We start from the raw sequence: 16,319 nt of genomic DNA on the forward strand, positions 1-16,319 counted from the left end.
CAGGTGGTGGTGCAGTGGTTAAGGGCAATGGACTCCCACATGGCTGTCCATGGTTCAAGTCCCAGACCTATGGTTTGCTTTCTCACTTGCCCTCTCTCTCTCTGTGTCTCTGTCTCTCTCAAGTCAAACTGAAGTAAATGTTTAAAAATACATAAAGTTGAATAAAAATAATTATTAAAAAAAAAAAAAAACTCACACCGGGTATGTGTGTATGCATGCCCTAAATTCCAAGAGGAGAATGGAGGAGAAGGGATTGCACATGGCCATCCCCCCTCCCAGGGGGTAATTTTTTATTTCTGTTTCTCTGGAGAGTACATGCACCCTACAGCAAAAATCTCTCTCTAAAAAAGAAAAAAAAAAAGGCATAATCTATGACCATCATTCAAGCAGCATTTTCCAAATAAACTGTGTTACGTAGCACAAGAGGTAAACAAAACTATATGGGCCATGTTTATACTAAAAAGAAAATAATCACTGTTTATCTGAAATGTAAATTTATCTAAGCATCTCATATTTTTGTTTGCTAAACCTGGCAACCCTTTTGATATGACCATGGAACATGAACACTCATACATAGCTGGTGGAAGTATAAACTAGAACCAAACACATGGGAAGTCATGGTATTCTCTATCCAAATTACAAAAGCAGAGTCCTCTGACCCAGCAATTCCAGTTTTGAAGAATCCATCTAAAAACACATTTCAGCATATATACAAAGTTAACATTTTCACTGCAGCAGATGGGAAGTAGCCTAAATGACCATTAATAAGAATCTAGAAAAAACGATGGCATGTTTATACAATGAAAAATGATGAAGCTGTTACAGTAAAGAAGGTGCTCTATCTGTAGTGATAAACAGATAAGCTCCAACTTTTTTTTAATAGGTTTTTAAAAATTATTTTATTTAAACTTATTCATTTATTTTAATTATACCAGAGGGACAGAGAAAGAAAAAGAAAGCTGCCAGGTCTGGGACTCTGAACTACAGTTGGCCATGTGGGAATCCAGTGCCCTTAACCACCATGCCATCTGCTGGCCACACTCCAACTTCTGATTGTTCATTGGACAAATTAAGGTCCTAAACAATGTGATGTGATTAATATGCTACCTTTACTGTAAAGAGGGGAGAAAAACTTTAAAAGCATATTTTTTTATTTATATGCATAAGTAAATTCCAGAATGTATGCATATGTAATGAAGTGATTAGCTATGCATATCCTCAGAGGCAAGAGAAAGGGCAGGAAGCTGAATGGACTTGAGGCAGTTATGAAAAGGAGACATATTTTTTACTTAAAGTATATAAATCTATTGCTTATTAAAAAAAAAAAAAAAACTTTTGAAATGGAAAAGTTACCATTTTTTACTTATTTATATGACTCAGTTCACCTCCCACGCTCACCAATGAGATACACTGACCTACATGCTTCCCAGAAAATATTTTGATGATGAAGGAGTTTTTCAAAATAACCTAGGGCAATAACCTCATGAGATTTTAAAGTTTGAAAAATACAGAATCAATGAAAACTACACATGTACAGGACGCACCTTTATCCATTCAGTTTTGTCTACAAATTTGGTAGCCAGTTTTTCTGGATACACTGACACAGCTTCCAATAGACAGTACATGACCGGCAAACCTAAATAAAAATTCAGACCATTTTAAATTGCAAGAAAAGTAGTGAACATATATGGGTCATTAAACTTTATTATTTTAACATGGATTTCCTAAGTTCTAAAAGAAAGGGAAAAGGAAAATAAGGACACAAACTAAATATAGCAAGTGATTCAATATAGCAAATTTACAGGCTAATAATCCCTTAAAAAAAAAAAAAAAGAAGGGGGAAGTTTACACCCACTTCTAAAGTAAGAATGTATCTTCTATTGTTAACATTTCTTTCTAACAGAGAAACAGGTAAGTTTAGAAAGAAACAAAGAATGATGCTCAAATGAGGAGAGAACAGAATTCTGCTATAATCTTAGCTAAGTTTAACATCAGACTTAGGCTTAAATGCTTTAATATCCTTCCTTAGCATCACGACTTCCTACCTCCAACACCTGCTAACAGCTGCTGAAGCAGACCGATGTAGATCTGAACGGGGTTAGACTCTCCACTCTTATTAGAGGATGATGAGGAAGTTGCTTGACTGCTTGACATTAAAGTCCGTATGTAGCGTCCAATGGCTGGGGCATGATCCTGCATATCGGCCAAACTCTGAGAGGTAGGCACCACGCCTGCACTGTGAGCGAGGCACATGCGCAAATATAGAACGATCTGGAAACACGAAGAAGAGGAACACCAAATGAGCATCTCTAAACATCAATACAGCCTTTGATAAGCATCTTCCAAAGCTTTCCACACCACTGCACTGCGCAGTAACCATCGTTAATGATAATCTATCGTATATTTCAAAATTGCTAAAATAGCGTTTTAATCTTACCACAGAAACAAAAAAGACCAATTGGTGAGGTGATGAATACATTCATTAGCTTGCCTGAGTTTTTCTATAATATGTACATAAATCACATGACGCTATCACATTGTATCCCATAAAAATACAGAATTAGGGGACCAGCAGATGGTGTAATGGATACATCGCCGAACTCCCGCATAATTAACTGTAGTTCAAGTCCCAGACCTGGCAGCTTAAACTCACGATGGATGCATGTGCATGCGTGCCCAAAATCCCAAGAGGAGAATGGAGAAGGGACTGCAGTGTGGCCAACCCCCCCTCTGGGGGGTGATTTCTCACTTTCTATCTGTCTCTCTCTGTCTCTCCAGGCAAGCACATGCACCCTATAGCAAAAATCTCTCTCAAAAATAATAATAATAATAATAAAATACAGAATTATTATCTGTTAACTACAGATAGATAAGTCATTTTTTTAAGTCAGTGTGGGAGGGTATTCTTCAAAATGACAATCTCCAACTTTGATTCCCCCATCCTCCTTCATAAAGCTATTCCAATCCTCACGAAAGCCAAAAAACATGATTCAATATGTTAACTACATTACCATAATGGAGCAACATTGACATAACCTTTTAAAAATCCAGAGTACTTTTTAATGGTGTTAAAATGCAAACTCAACTTTAAAGTCTAAAAATTACAATGAAAAACATTATTTTTTTCTAGTCTGTAAGAAGATCTTTTAAAATGGCTCACTATTCACTTCACTAGAGAATCCCACAAAATTATGCAAATCAACAGATTCAAATCCTCAGGGTCAGTTTAAGAATACCCATGAAACTTTTCAGGCCATCAAGGGTAAGCACATTCAAAAAGTCACCAAGTACCTGAAAGACATCACTTTACAGAAGCAGTATGTGTCATTCCACCATTACATACTGGAATTGGTAGATGTGCCAATTCCACGGTGTTGGTGGCCCAAAAAGACTGCTGAATTTTTCTGCACATGCTTGAAAATGCAGACAGTACTGCTGAACATAAGGGGTCAGATGTAGATGCTCTGGTCACTGACATATGCAGGCGAACAAGGCACCCAGGATGCACCGTCGTACTTACAGGGCTCATGGCAGATTATCCCTCACATGAGCTCCCCTGCACAATGAGATGATCCTCACTGACAAGGAACAAACTGTCCCTAAGCCAGAAGAGGGGGTTGAAAGCAGAAAAAGACACCCCAATGAAGCTGAAGAAACAAAAACTTACGGCATAGGAATAAATGCAGCATAAAAATAAAATATAGAGGGGCCAGCAGGTGGCGTGGTGACTAAGGGCACTGGATTCCTACATGGCCAATCACAGTTCGAGTCCTGGACTTGGAGGCTTGTCTTCTCGCTTTCCCTCTCTCTCTTTGGTCAAATTCAAATAAATTAATGAATAAATAAAATTAAATAAATAATTCTTTTTAAAAAAATTATTAAAAATAAATACAGACAAAAGTGCTGGGGGGAAAAATTACTTTTAAAAACAGAAGCACTTTTTTAAATGGGTCCTGGGGCAAAGGACCTATTCTTTATGGAATTTCAGCTGTGGAATTCCAGTTTACTCTTTACTGACATAAGAATTTGAGAAAATTAGTTCAAATCATCTGCAAAGAAGTAAATGTGACACTGTAAGTATGTCTGATAAAGGCCAGCAGGTGGTATGGTGGTTAAGGCACTGGATTCCCACATGGCTGACTACAGTTTAAGTCTCAGACCCAGCACCTTCAAAATCATGCCAGGTACATGTGCGTATGTGCCCAAAATCCTGAGAGGAGAATGGAGAAGGGATTGAGGCATGGCCAATCCCCTACCCCCAACTGGGGGTTGATTTTTCACTTCTTTCTCTCTGGTAAGTGCACATATCCTATGGGGAAAAAAACTTAAAAACAAAAAAAAAGACTGGGGGCCCAGCAGTTAGCGTAATGGCTTTGTCACTGGACTCCCATGTAGTCAACCGCAGTTTGAGTCCTGGACCCAGTCACTCCAGGCACATGTGTGTGCATGCCCAAGATCTCGAGAGGAGAAGGGATTGTGGCATGGCTATCCCTCTGGGGGGTGATTTCTCGCTTTCTGTCTCTCTGTCTCTTTCTTTCTGGCGAGCGCACACACCCTATGGCAAAAACCTCTCCAAAAAAAGAAAAGATAAGAAAAAAGAAATCTTGATAAAAACTAGCTACTGGGTCTGGCGGGTGACATGGAGGTTAATGTGGCTAGTCTCCAAAATGGCTGACCATGATTCAAGTCCTGGAACTGGCAGCTTGCTTTCTCACTCTCCTCCTCTCTCTGGTCAATTTCAATAAAATAAAATAATGACAATGAATAAAATTAAATTAAGTAATTCTTAAAAAATAAATAAATAAATAGCTAGTAAGGAGTCCTCTGGGAGATCCCTCCTTGGTAGTTAAAATAAGACAGGCAGCGACTCATATCTATTCTGAACAATATTTCCTCTTGTAATTTAATTAATGTAAGTAAATATCTTAAAAAATGGAATTTCCATGGGACTAGCAGATGGCATAATAGCTACGTCACTGGCCTCTCACGTAGCCGACTGCAATTCGAGTCTCAGACTCAGTGGCTTAAACTCACGCCAGGCACGTGTGCGTGCATGCCCAAGATCCCAAGAGGGGAATGGAGGAGAAGAGACTGTGGTGTGGCCATTCCCCCTGGGAGGTGATTTCTCATTTTCTGTCTCTCTGTCTCTATCTTTCTGGAGAGCGCACGCGCCCTAGAGCAAAAACCTCCCCCAAAAAAAATCGAATTTCAATTAATAAGTAAGATAAATAAATCCTCTCCAATCTTCAAAACTAGATAACCAGGTTCAACGTGGTGGCACAGGTATTAAAGTGCAGCTATGAAAGGCTGGGGCCACATTGGAAGCCCAGGTTCAGTTCTCAAACCATCCTGAACAGGCTGCACAAGGTGTTACACACCTATTGTCCAGCTAACTGGGAGGTGAGGGCATGTGGATTGTGACATGGCAAGACTCTTTAAAAAAAGAGATACCTAACTCTTTATACCTCTTTTCATCAAAAAAATAAAACCAAAAAATCCCTAACAACATCAAGAATACATTGGCTTTTTTTTTTCAAATAATTATTTTAATTTTATTTATTATTATTATTTTAATTTGCTATAGGGCACATGCACTCACCAGAGAGAAAGATAAAAGAAAAGGGAGAAATCAAGCTGCCAGGTCTGGGACTCAAACCAAGGTTAGCCATGTGGAAATCCAATGCCCCAACCACCATGCCACCTGCTGGCTCCAAATGTTTTCTTTAGAATCCAAATCTAACTTGCTACAAACACACAATAATAATCAATGCAGAGCATCCAGTTTTTTTACAAAGAAAATCACTCTTAGACAAATATATTCATAGACTATGAATTAAAATAATACCAATTACCAAATACTGGTTTTTTAAAAATTAACTGCTGAATACTGATGCCACAACATAGGTTTACCCAGAACACACACAAAATATCACAAACATCTATCTCTTCAGGTATGGTGTTAGCTCTCAGAAAATGTATAGGAAGCAAATAGAAATATATAAAAGTCCTACTTCTCCGAAGGCTGCTGGGTTAAACGGAAGGACGGTGGTCCCAGTCATGTACTTGGCTGGCGTTTTCATTCGATGGGAAGCCTAACAACGACAACAAAAAATGCCCCCCAACAAACATAATTACTGAATATAAAGCATATGTGACCCTTTTCAGCTCAAAAATAACTGTATTTCCAGTTATACTACTGCCTACTGCTTCTGTACTTTCCTAATAATGCTGGTTGTGCCTATCCCTCCCACTCTAGATGAAGGATGTGCTTCCCTCTTCCCTTTTTCTCCTGGTTTGTTTTAATCAACCCACTCCAGGCACTACTGAAGCCACTGCATGCCTGCAATCTTCATTAACCATCGCAGGAGGAGGAAACCATGGCACAGAGCATCTTCTGACCACAACCTGGCTATGCTATGGAAAGCAGAACCACGGCTGCTCCATACTGACCTCCAACTCCCTTAAGGTGTCTCCCTACCAAAACGCTAGATCACCAGCAGGGGTGAAGGGCAACAAGGTGTTCTCCAGCAACTTCAAAGAAACACTGAAGGAACAAGTGGGATGGAGTCAGGGTTGGAAGTCGTTACTACCCATACTCTGATCTACCAGCAGAAAATACTGTGCAAAAGCAGATGGGTTGTTTCCTATGACAGGAAAAACCTGAACTGCTCCCAGAAGCATCTTTAAACTTATGGTACTCGGGGGCCAGCAGGTGGCATGGTGGTAAAGGCACTGGACACTCTCACATGGCCGACCACAAACCCCTTCGAGTCCCAGACCTGGTGGCTTCCTTCTGACTTTCCCTCTCTCTCTGTCTGTCTTTCTCTCTAGTCAAATTAAAATAAATGAATGAAATAATAAGATTAAATAAATAATTCTTAAACTTAAGGTATTCTAATAGTGTGCTTCAAAATAAAAAGGAGATGTATCTTTAAGCATGTCATATCCAGGGGAAAAAATTTAAACACTGCCAAAATGTTGACTGTTATGAAAAGAATTATAAGTGATTCAGATTTAGGCAAAATGGATTGATTTCATTTGAGAATTACATCTTTCTCCTTACTTTGTATCTCCCTCTTACTGTAATTAATATTGCCAGACTTCACTATTATTCAATACTTCATGATTACATTTTTCCTTTTAAAACATTTGTTTTCATTTTCATCATTCACTATGGGATCCAAGTTAATTATCTGAAGTTATGTGTCATACCTTTTCTTGAATATAATATACCATTTCTGGGAAAGACGGCATCTGCTTAGAAGAGCTTTCTTTTCTGTTTCTACCAGGAAGACATCTTAATACTCGCTGTGCTTCTCCATGAACTTCTTCTCGTCTTTTAGAAAGACAAATAAACAAATTTCACCAGTTGGAGAGTGATAATTCAAAGAATAAAACAGCAATTCCATGGGGCCAGCAATGCTGTAATGGTTGAGGTGCTAGTCTCCACATGGCCAACTCCGTGGTTCATGTACCAGACCCAGCGGTCTGAGAAACAAGCGGAGTGTGTGCCCAAAATCCTGAGAGGGGAATGGAGAAGGGATTATGGTGTGGTCATCCCGTGTTTAGGGTTTTGTTTAAGGGGCGGGGGGGGGGGGGGTGAGAGGGTGATTTCTCACTTTCTCTCTCAAGTGCGTGCATGTGCCCTATAGGGGTAAAAAAAAAAAAAGGCAATTCCAGACCTGGCCCCATATCCTAGTGGTTAGGGGAGCAAGATCTCACATAGTCAACCGCAGTTCGAATCTGAGCCCACACAACTTGAAGAACACACTGGGGACATAAGCACACATGCCCAAAATTCCAACAGAATGCAGAAATGGAGGAGAAGGGATTGCAGCATCACTATATTCACCGAAGGGCACTTTATCCTTCTTCTGCTCTGTCCTTCCTCGCAAACATGCCCTTTGTCAATTAAAAAAAAAAAGCAATTCTGAAAAAACTCTCTTTAACTATATAGGTGGCTCCCTAAGCAAAGGTTTGATAAAATACACTACAAGAAATTACTTCTTTTTGGAAATTTCATGACATCTGAAAAGTCACCAGGCTTGCAGCTCTGAATTATATCCACAGAAAAAAAAAACAAGGCTAAATGCTGTAATTTGTTATATGTAAATGTCTATGTGTTGGCTTTACCCTTCATAAAGGCAAATCATAAAAAACTACAATATATATTTTAAAATTCAGTGACTGCCCAGTAGGCTGTACACTCTGTCCAACTTCTTATACTTCTATGTACTGAGCTGTAACTGTGTACAACACGTAGCTGATAAATAACATTAACGCCTAGAAGTATAAAAACCAATCAACTGTCACACCGCAACTGTTCTCCATCTTATCAGAATCCTGGGCACCCTTGCATGCCTAGTGTTTTTCGAGATGCCAGACCAGGACTCAAACTCCATTAGGTATTTGGGATCCAATTTCCTCAAAGCAGCATTTAACTGCTGTATTACCAAGGTCAGATTCTATGAGGTCCTTACCAATCTCTGAATTGGATCTAGTTTTCTTAACAACACACAGAGCCAAAAAAAAAGAATAAATAAAGCTTTAAGTTGCAAAATTTTCATTTAACCTATGCCTTTTTAACTATGCAAAAGAAGGAAAACTCATACCAGTTATGCTTTTTAAAAAAAAAAAACAAAAATTATTTTCAGCACTTAAAGATAAAGCAAAGAGGTCAAGAGCTTTGCTTTACTCCCTGGGTGTAAACCCTGGCTCTAACATGAGCTGCTGTCTTGGCCCCAGGTCCCCGAGATGTTTAGCACCTGATGGGGAACCTAGGACAGGAAGGAAAGAAGTACCAGAGCACCGGCATCAGATCATCGATCCAGAGCCACTCTGACCAAATCTAAATGTGGCTGCAAGAGAAGCAGCAGCCAAAATTCAAAGTTAAGATCTGAAAATAACCTATGATAGCCGATGAAAACACCAATCAAAAAAATCTTAACAAAACAGATACAATTCACAAGGGAGGAAATGGGATCAACCATGTACAGCTGAACCAACCATCAATAGAATACTGAAATTCTCAAGGAATTAAAGATTTAATGAACCATGAGTGTGTGGACGAGAGTATTCAAATCATCAGAGAAGGCATAATTTTACTTATTTTATTCAGCATAAATAAACCTTGTCACTTCCCAAGCTAAGGCTATCTCTGATAACAAAAAAGGAAAGAAAAAAAAATACAAGAATCTTACATAAAAGATACGAAACTTCTAAATATGTAAAAGATGCGATAATAGCTTAATATTATGAAATACATTCGAGTGCCCCATGGATTTTAAGATGTCATTGATCATAAGATACATAATAGATTTGAGAAGTTAATATGCACACATGTGCCTCATTATATATACATATGTACACTTTTAAAAAAAATTGTATCATATGATATTTTAGTTTTAGTTTCTGCTTGAGGGCACATGTGCTTGCCAGTGAGAAAGAGAAGGGGGAAAAAGAGAGAAAAAGTGAGAAATCATCCCCAAGGGGGGATTGCCCTGTGGCAATCCTTTAACCTCCATTCTCCTCTTAGGATTTGGGTAGGCATACACACATGCTTGGCATGTTTTTCAAGCACCCAGGTCCAAGACTCAAACTGTGCAATCAGCCATGTGGGATCCTGCCACCCTAATCTCCACACCATCTGCTGGCCCCATATACACAGCTTTTAAAGGCACATTTAATTTCAGAACCATTTGAAAATTTTAAAAAATACATTACACACCATAGAAAATGTAGCTATGTAGTTCAATATATGTACCTCACTAAAAAAATCTTAGTACATTATATATAAAGTGATGTGCCATCAAAAAAATAAAAATAAAAATGTGTCAAACCATCAACATTAATCTTTTTTCGCCTTTTAAAGCTATATTACATGGGACCAGCAGGTGGCATGGTGGTTAAGATGGTGGACACTCCCACATGGCCGACCACGGTTTGAGTACCGGACCTGGTGGCTTGCTTTCTCACTTTCCCTCTCTCTCTCTCTCTCTCTCTCTCTGTATCTCTCTCTGGTCAAATTAAAATAAATGAATGAATAAATAAAATTAAATAAATAATTATTAAAAAATATTTCTTTAAAAAAAGATATATTACATATAGCATCATATAGTTTATATCTAACATTTCATAAGCATGCTTCTATATTATCTGTGACATAGTACATAGTTTTACATGTAGTCCATGTACATTATATAAATATATGAAGGGGTCTTTGAAAAGTTCATGGAAGGCTGGCCCCATGGCCTAGTGGTTAAGAGAGCCAGATCCCATGTGGCCAACTATGCAGTTCAAGTCCCAAACCTAGCAGCTTGGAAAATACACTGTGCATGTATGCGTGTGTCCCAAAACCCTAATAGGATGGGAAAACAGGAGAGAGAGGATTGTGAAGTGACCACACTTCATTGGGGTATATTGTCTTCCTCTCACCTCTCTCTCTCTCTCCCTCTCCCTCTCTCTCTCTCTCTCCCTCTCCCTCCCTCCCTCCCTCTCTCTCTCTCTCTCTCTCTCTCTCTGGTGAGTGCATGCATTCTCTGGTAAATAAAAAAAAAATCATGGAAAATGTATATTATGAAAAAACTACATGGACTTCAAAAGTTTTGCAAAATAAAACTCATACTTGAATCATTTTTTCCATGAGCTTTTCCAAGTTCCCTTATACAGACATATGACTACAGGTCTGTATCACATCCAGAGCCACACTTGGCTATTTGATAAATTGCTACTAAATTTCAAAGACTAACATTGCAAACATTTCAAACTTTAATAATTTTCAAAGAAATTTAAACCCAAATTGAAATCAACACCTTTTGAAACTTACGGATCTCCTGAAGCTAGAAGGAGCAAATATCTGGAAGGTATGTGATCTGAGGGAAACACTGTACTGGCAAATTTCACAGCCACCTGTCGAACTTGAACTTCAGGCTATTTGACACATAAAATATGCACAGATGAAAAAAAGACAAGAAAATTCAGTTACAAGCAACTCATCGGTCAAGATAGGTCAGTCTAATTGTAAACAAGTCAAAATTTAAATTGACATTTAATAAATGAGTCTAAAGCAGTAAAACAAGACAAATGATTTGTTTTTATATGTTGTTTAAAATCGTTGGATAGTAACATTATGTAAAGAGTACTTTTATGATCTAACAGGATTCTCCAGTAAAAAAGGAAGACCCACAAAGACCATTGGCTAGAGAATTTCTTCATACATGCTCACCATCAGCCCAAATCTTGGGACCAAGATCACTGCAGTCGTTTGTGGCTATCAACTCTGCCTCTCCAACCCTCAAACTCTCAGTCATGTGAGTGAAATTCTGGTATTTTTTGGCATCATTCCTTCTTCCCATCTCCCTCTCTTTGTACTCTTAGAAATGAAGACAAATGACTGACTAAAGCAGGGAACACAGAGCTTGCCTGGAATCCCTACAAATGGAAAGCTACGTTATCTCCAACATTCTCAGGTTAGCTCGGAGGTTAAAACTGACTCCAGGCCCAGCCTTGGGAGCACACACCGGATGCTCGGCAGGCTGAGGTTACATGGGAAGCCTGGGTTCCATTCTGCCCACCATGAAAGAGCTGGCATGGTAGGCGGGGCTCTATCAGGAGACTGATGCGGGATGATAGCATAAGACCCTGCCTAAAACACACACCCCCACATACACACAAACTGGCTCCAAAGCATGGTTTCAACTACATAAATGTACTCAGTTAACTTAGACTAATATGAATACAAAGTTCAACGAGAAAAGCAGTTTTACGATCTACTGATCATGAAGATTTACTCTCCTGTGCCTTCCTTCCTCTAGCCAGAAGTATAACTTAAGTGTGATAAAAAGATAATAAGAAATAAATACTGTGGGGCCCGCAGGTGGCATGGTGTTTGAAGGCACTGGACTCCCACATGGCTGACCAAAGTCTGAATCTCACATCTAGAGGCTTGTTTTCTCACTTTCCCTTTCTCTCTCTCTCGCCAAATTAAAAACTAATAATAATAAATTAAATAAACAAATCTTTAAAACAACTTGCTGCTTTAAAAAATATATAAACAAATATATAAAAATAAATGTAGGGACCAGCAGTTAGCATAATGGCTGTGTCGCCGGACTCCCATGTAGTCGACCGTGGTTCGAGTCCCAAACCCGGTGGCTTAAACTCACGCCAGGTGCGTGTGCGTGCGTGCCCAAGATCCCGAGAGGAGAATGGAGGAGAAGGGATTGTGGCGTGGCCATCCCCTCTGGGGGCTGATTTCTCACTTTTTGTCTGTCTCTCTGTCTGTCTCTGTCTTTCCGGCGAGCACACGCGCCCAAAACTCTCCAAAAAAAGTAGAAAAAATAAATAAATGTACACTCTCTCTCATTCATTCTGGTATTCTTGCTGCTTAGCATTCCTTAAGCTACATTAAGGAGTAACAGTATTAAGAAGTAGTTTAGGGAACCAGCAGCTAGCGTAATGGCTATGTCGCTGGACTCCCACGTAGTCGACCGCGGTTCACGTCCCGGACCCGGTGGCTTAAAACTCACGCTGGGCGCGTGTGCGTGCGTGCCCAAGATCCCGAGAGGAGAATGGAGGAAAAGGGATTGCGGCGTGACCATCCCTCCTGGGGGGTGATTTCTTGCTTTCTGTCTCTATGTCTGTCTCTGTCTGGCTGGCGAGTGCACGCGCCCTATAGTGAAAAACCTCTCAAAAAAAAAAAAAAGAAGTAGTTTAAATTATATGATTTTGGCTAAAATTTAGTTGCTTTAAATTTAATCTGTGAAAGGAAAAGAAAACAACTTTGGCTTGGTAGTACTGTTCCATGATTTGATCTACATGTGTAAAACCAGCACTATCTACAAGCACATGCAAGTATCACATTTCCTTGTAAGGTCACAAAAAAAAATCTAAGTATTCCACTCTAGTTCTATTGTGAGCTTCCAAGTAAGAGTAATCATCTCTGTCCATGATCTGTCACTACAAATCAAGACAGGAGGAACACTAACAATGCAACTTTAGGGAACCAGCAGTTAGCGTAATGGCTATGTCGCTGGACTCCCACGTAGTCAACCGTGGTTCGCGTCCTGACCCAGTGGCTTAAATCTCACAGCGGGCACATGTGCATGCATACCCAGGATCCCGAGAGGAGAATGGAAGAGAAGGGATTGCGGCGTGACCATCCCCCCTGGGGGGTGATTTCTCGCTTTCTGTCTCTCTGTCTCTATCTGTCTGGCGAGCGCACACGCCCTATAGCAAAAACCTCTCCAAAAAAAAAGATGCAACTTTATATATAGTAAAGCTTTCTGAATGTACATAAAAGCATAATTTAATCCTGTACTATTTCAAGAGAAACCAGATACCCTTCTGAACCTCTAATGATTCCATCAATGTAAGTGTGTTAATCATGTCAGACTAATATCAGTAGGACACAATCTATACTATTCTCTTCAGTACTTAGAGACAGCATGCCCTCTTCCAGTCTCCTCTCTTTCTAATCTAAGAAATGGAGAACAAAAGACTAAAGTAAAACGTATCATTTTATATTGTACAATACATATTACATATCCATATGCATGTATATGGATATGTAAGTATTTAAAATTCTCCTACGAATTCCCATGAAAACCAAATAAAGAGAACTGGAGGAAGAAAGCATAAATGATGGCACTGGCTTACTCATTTTGACATACGTAACCTGCCCACCTTTCCTTTACTTTTTCCTGACAATTTTACCTACACAACTCTTCCATGAACTCTTCAATGGACTGCAGTGCTCAGCTACCAGTTAGTAAGACAAAAACACTTCCAACTGGGAGTGCATGTATTAAGAATAGTTTTCCGGGGTCACCAGATGGAGTGGTGGTTAAGGGACTGGACTCTCACATGGCCGACCGCAGTTCAAGTCCTAGACCTGGCAACTTGCTTTCTCCTTTCCCTCTCTCTCTCATTCTGTCCCTCTCTGGTCAAATTAAAATTAATAAACTTAAATAAAATAATTCTTAAAAAAAAAAAAAAGAAAAAAGGGACCAGCAGTTAGCGTAATGGCTATGTCGCTGGACTCCCATGTAGACCGCGGTCCGAGTCTCGGACCTGGCGGCTTAAACTCATGCCAGGTACATGTGCGTGCGTGCCCAAGATCCCGAGAGGAGAATGGAGGAGAAGGGACTGCGGCGTGGCCATTTCCCCTCGGGGGTGATTTCTCGCTTTCTGTCTCTCTGTCTCTCTCTCTCTTTCTGGCGAGCACATGCGCCCTGTAGCAAAAACCTCTCCAGAAAAAAAAATAAGTTTCCCCTATGGAAAGCCTCAAACATAGGCATTACTGCAAATACTGCCATTCCTCCTTCCTAAATCAAGACTTAAAAACAGATTATAAATAAAAGTCCGAGTGAAAGCAATTATTCTTAATTATCAAAAACAATTAAAAGAAAAAAGCAATTCAAATTTTGTTTTGAAAAATGTAAAATGTGAGTGTTACCAGTCACTGTAGTTCTTGGACCAACCTTTATTAAATACGACGCCACAAGTGCCTCCATGAGAGTTCGCTGAGCTCCTTCCAAAGTACTGTAGGCTCCAACCATCATAGATAATGCTTCTTGAATAGCAAGTCGAGTCTCGGGCTCTTCCTACAAAGGTGATAAAAATAGCATTTCTCTCCTGCTGGGTTTGTAGGTGAGCATCCAAGCAAAAAGCAGAACTTACCAACAGTTTTCCTACCTTACACAGGGCTTCAAAAAGCTGCTGCACAAGAGCTATATCCTTAGTGAATAAATGGGGCATTCGACTGTAAAAGAATATTAAGAGTATAATTACTATCATCAATTTCCACAAGATGAAAAAGAAGAAAATGAAAACGAATCTAAACTCTCACTTTCCTACTGTAAAAGAATATTAGAGTATAATTACTATCATCAATTTCCACAAGATGAAAAAGAAGAAAATGAAAATGAATCTAAACACTTTCCTAAACTCACACTTTTAGCTCTGAACACAATGTCAGTGCCATTAGATTTTCTCCCACAACCACCAAATATTTTTTAAAGTAAATATGTAATTAACTGTCTAATCCAAGTAACTTGATTAATATACATATTTTACAGTATTCCCTTTATAACATTCCATGCATTCAGTTAACATTTCTGATTTTAACATGAAAAAAATAACAAAGATCACATTGTGATCTAAACTAAGGGACTTTGCTACTTCATGCCTATAGACAAGGGATAATGTTTGTTAACAACCCTGTGCTGACCAGTTGATCTTGGGTGGCATTTCTTCAGAGTCCCAAGGCCCTTTCCTTACACAGTAGGGAAAAGCAAGACCTAATCTACACAGGTCGGTGGAGCACCTGCACTGGGGCAGAGGCAGCACATGGGCCCCTGGAGACACTTCTCCTCTCTCTCCCTGCCCTGAAATACAGTGAAGGAAAATGAAACCAGGAAGAAGTGGAAGGAGGAAACCGTACTGAGCAGAAGGGGGGGAATCAGTCTTTGGAAACAGGGCCACTCAGAATCATAATCAGAGAAAAAAAAATCACTAGGAAAAACCTTAACTATTACAATTATAAAAACTAATAAATGGCAACAAGAACCCTTAAGGCCAATCCAATGGCTGAGATAAAAAAATACAACCCATTATGACAAAATTTGGTTCCAAATCTCATTTCGAGACCACTACTTAATGTACAGGCTGACTATCCCTTATCCAAAATGTTTGAGATGAGAAGTAATTGCGATTTTGGCTTTTTAGGTGGGGGAAGTAGAAACTTATATATACATACTGATATATTTTGAGGTTGGGACCCAAGTCAAAACACAAAATTAATTTACACATGTTTATACCAGATATACATAGCATGAATGTAATTCTAAACAATATTTTTACACTGCAGCATTCTGAGTACAACTCAAGACATGAGGTTAAGTATGAAATTTTCCACTTCTGGTGTCATGTCAGTGCTCAGAAAGTTTCGAATTTTGGGGCATTTCAGATTTTTGCATTAGAGATGCTCAACCTATAGAGTATCTTCAAACATAAATAAAATGTCTCACACCTTCTTCCGTCTTTAAAGAAGGCATTTCTAAACAACCAATGTCCATGACCATGATATTTCTTTTTAGAATCACAATTTCATTTTCCATCCATTATTAAATGCCACATAATTTTTCTCAGTTTACCAAGAGGATACCTCTCACTGAAAAAGAGTTTACTCACCTGGAGAGTTTTCCAACAGCTGAATATGCCATTGACAGTAGTTTAGGGTCCTTGAAATTAAAAAAAAAAAAAAAGAAAGAAAGAAAAGAAGGAACAAAAAAAAAAAAAAAAAACAAAAAAAAAAAAAA

The 16,319-nt window shown here is 39.1% G+C and overlaps 1 protein-coding gene across 1 annotated transcript in view; it reads right to left on the reverse strand.

The window, feature by feature from the left end:
* Positions 1-16,319, reverse strand: part of ECPAS (Ecm29 proteasome adaptor and scaffold) — a gene marked incomplete in the record, with an annotated part of 131,961 nt that overhangs the window by 46,616 nt on the left and 69,026 nt on the right. Inside the window, 8 exon segments of the mRNA XM_027769442.1 lie at positions 1,545-1,636; positions 2,046-2,271; positions 6,012-6,092; positions 7,213-7,336; positions 10,826-10,929; positions 14,481-14,603; positions 14,695-14,761; positions 16,192-16,241. Coding sequence (XP_027625243.1) covers positions 1,545-1,636; positions 2,046-2,271; positions 6,012-6,092; positions 7,213-7,336; positions 10,826-10,929; positions 14,481-14,603; positions 14,695-14,761; positions 16,192-16,241 — 867 coding nt within the window.

This window comes from Tupaia chinensis, unplaced genomic scaffold, assembly GCF_000334495.1.
Source record: "Tupaia chinensis unplaced genomic scaffold, TupChi_1.0 Scaffold000081_1, whole genome shotgun sequence".
NCBI lineage: Eukaryota > Metazoa > Chordata > Mammalia > Scandentia > Tupaiidae > Tupaia > Tupaia belangeri.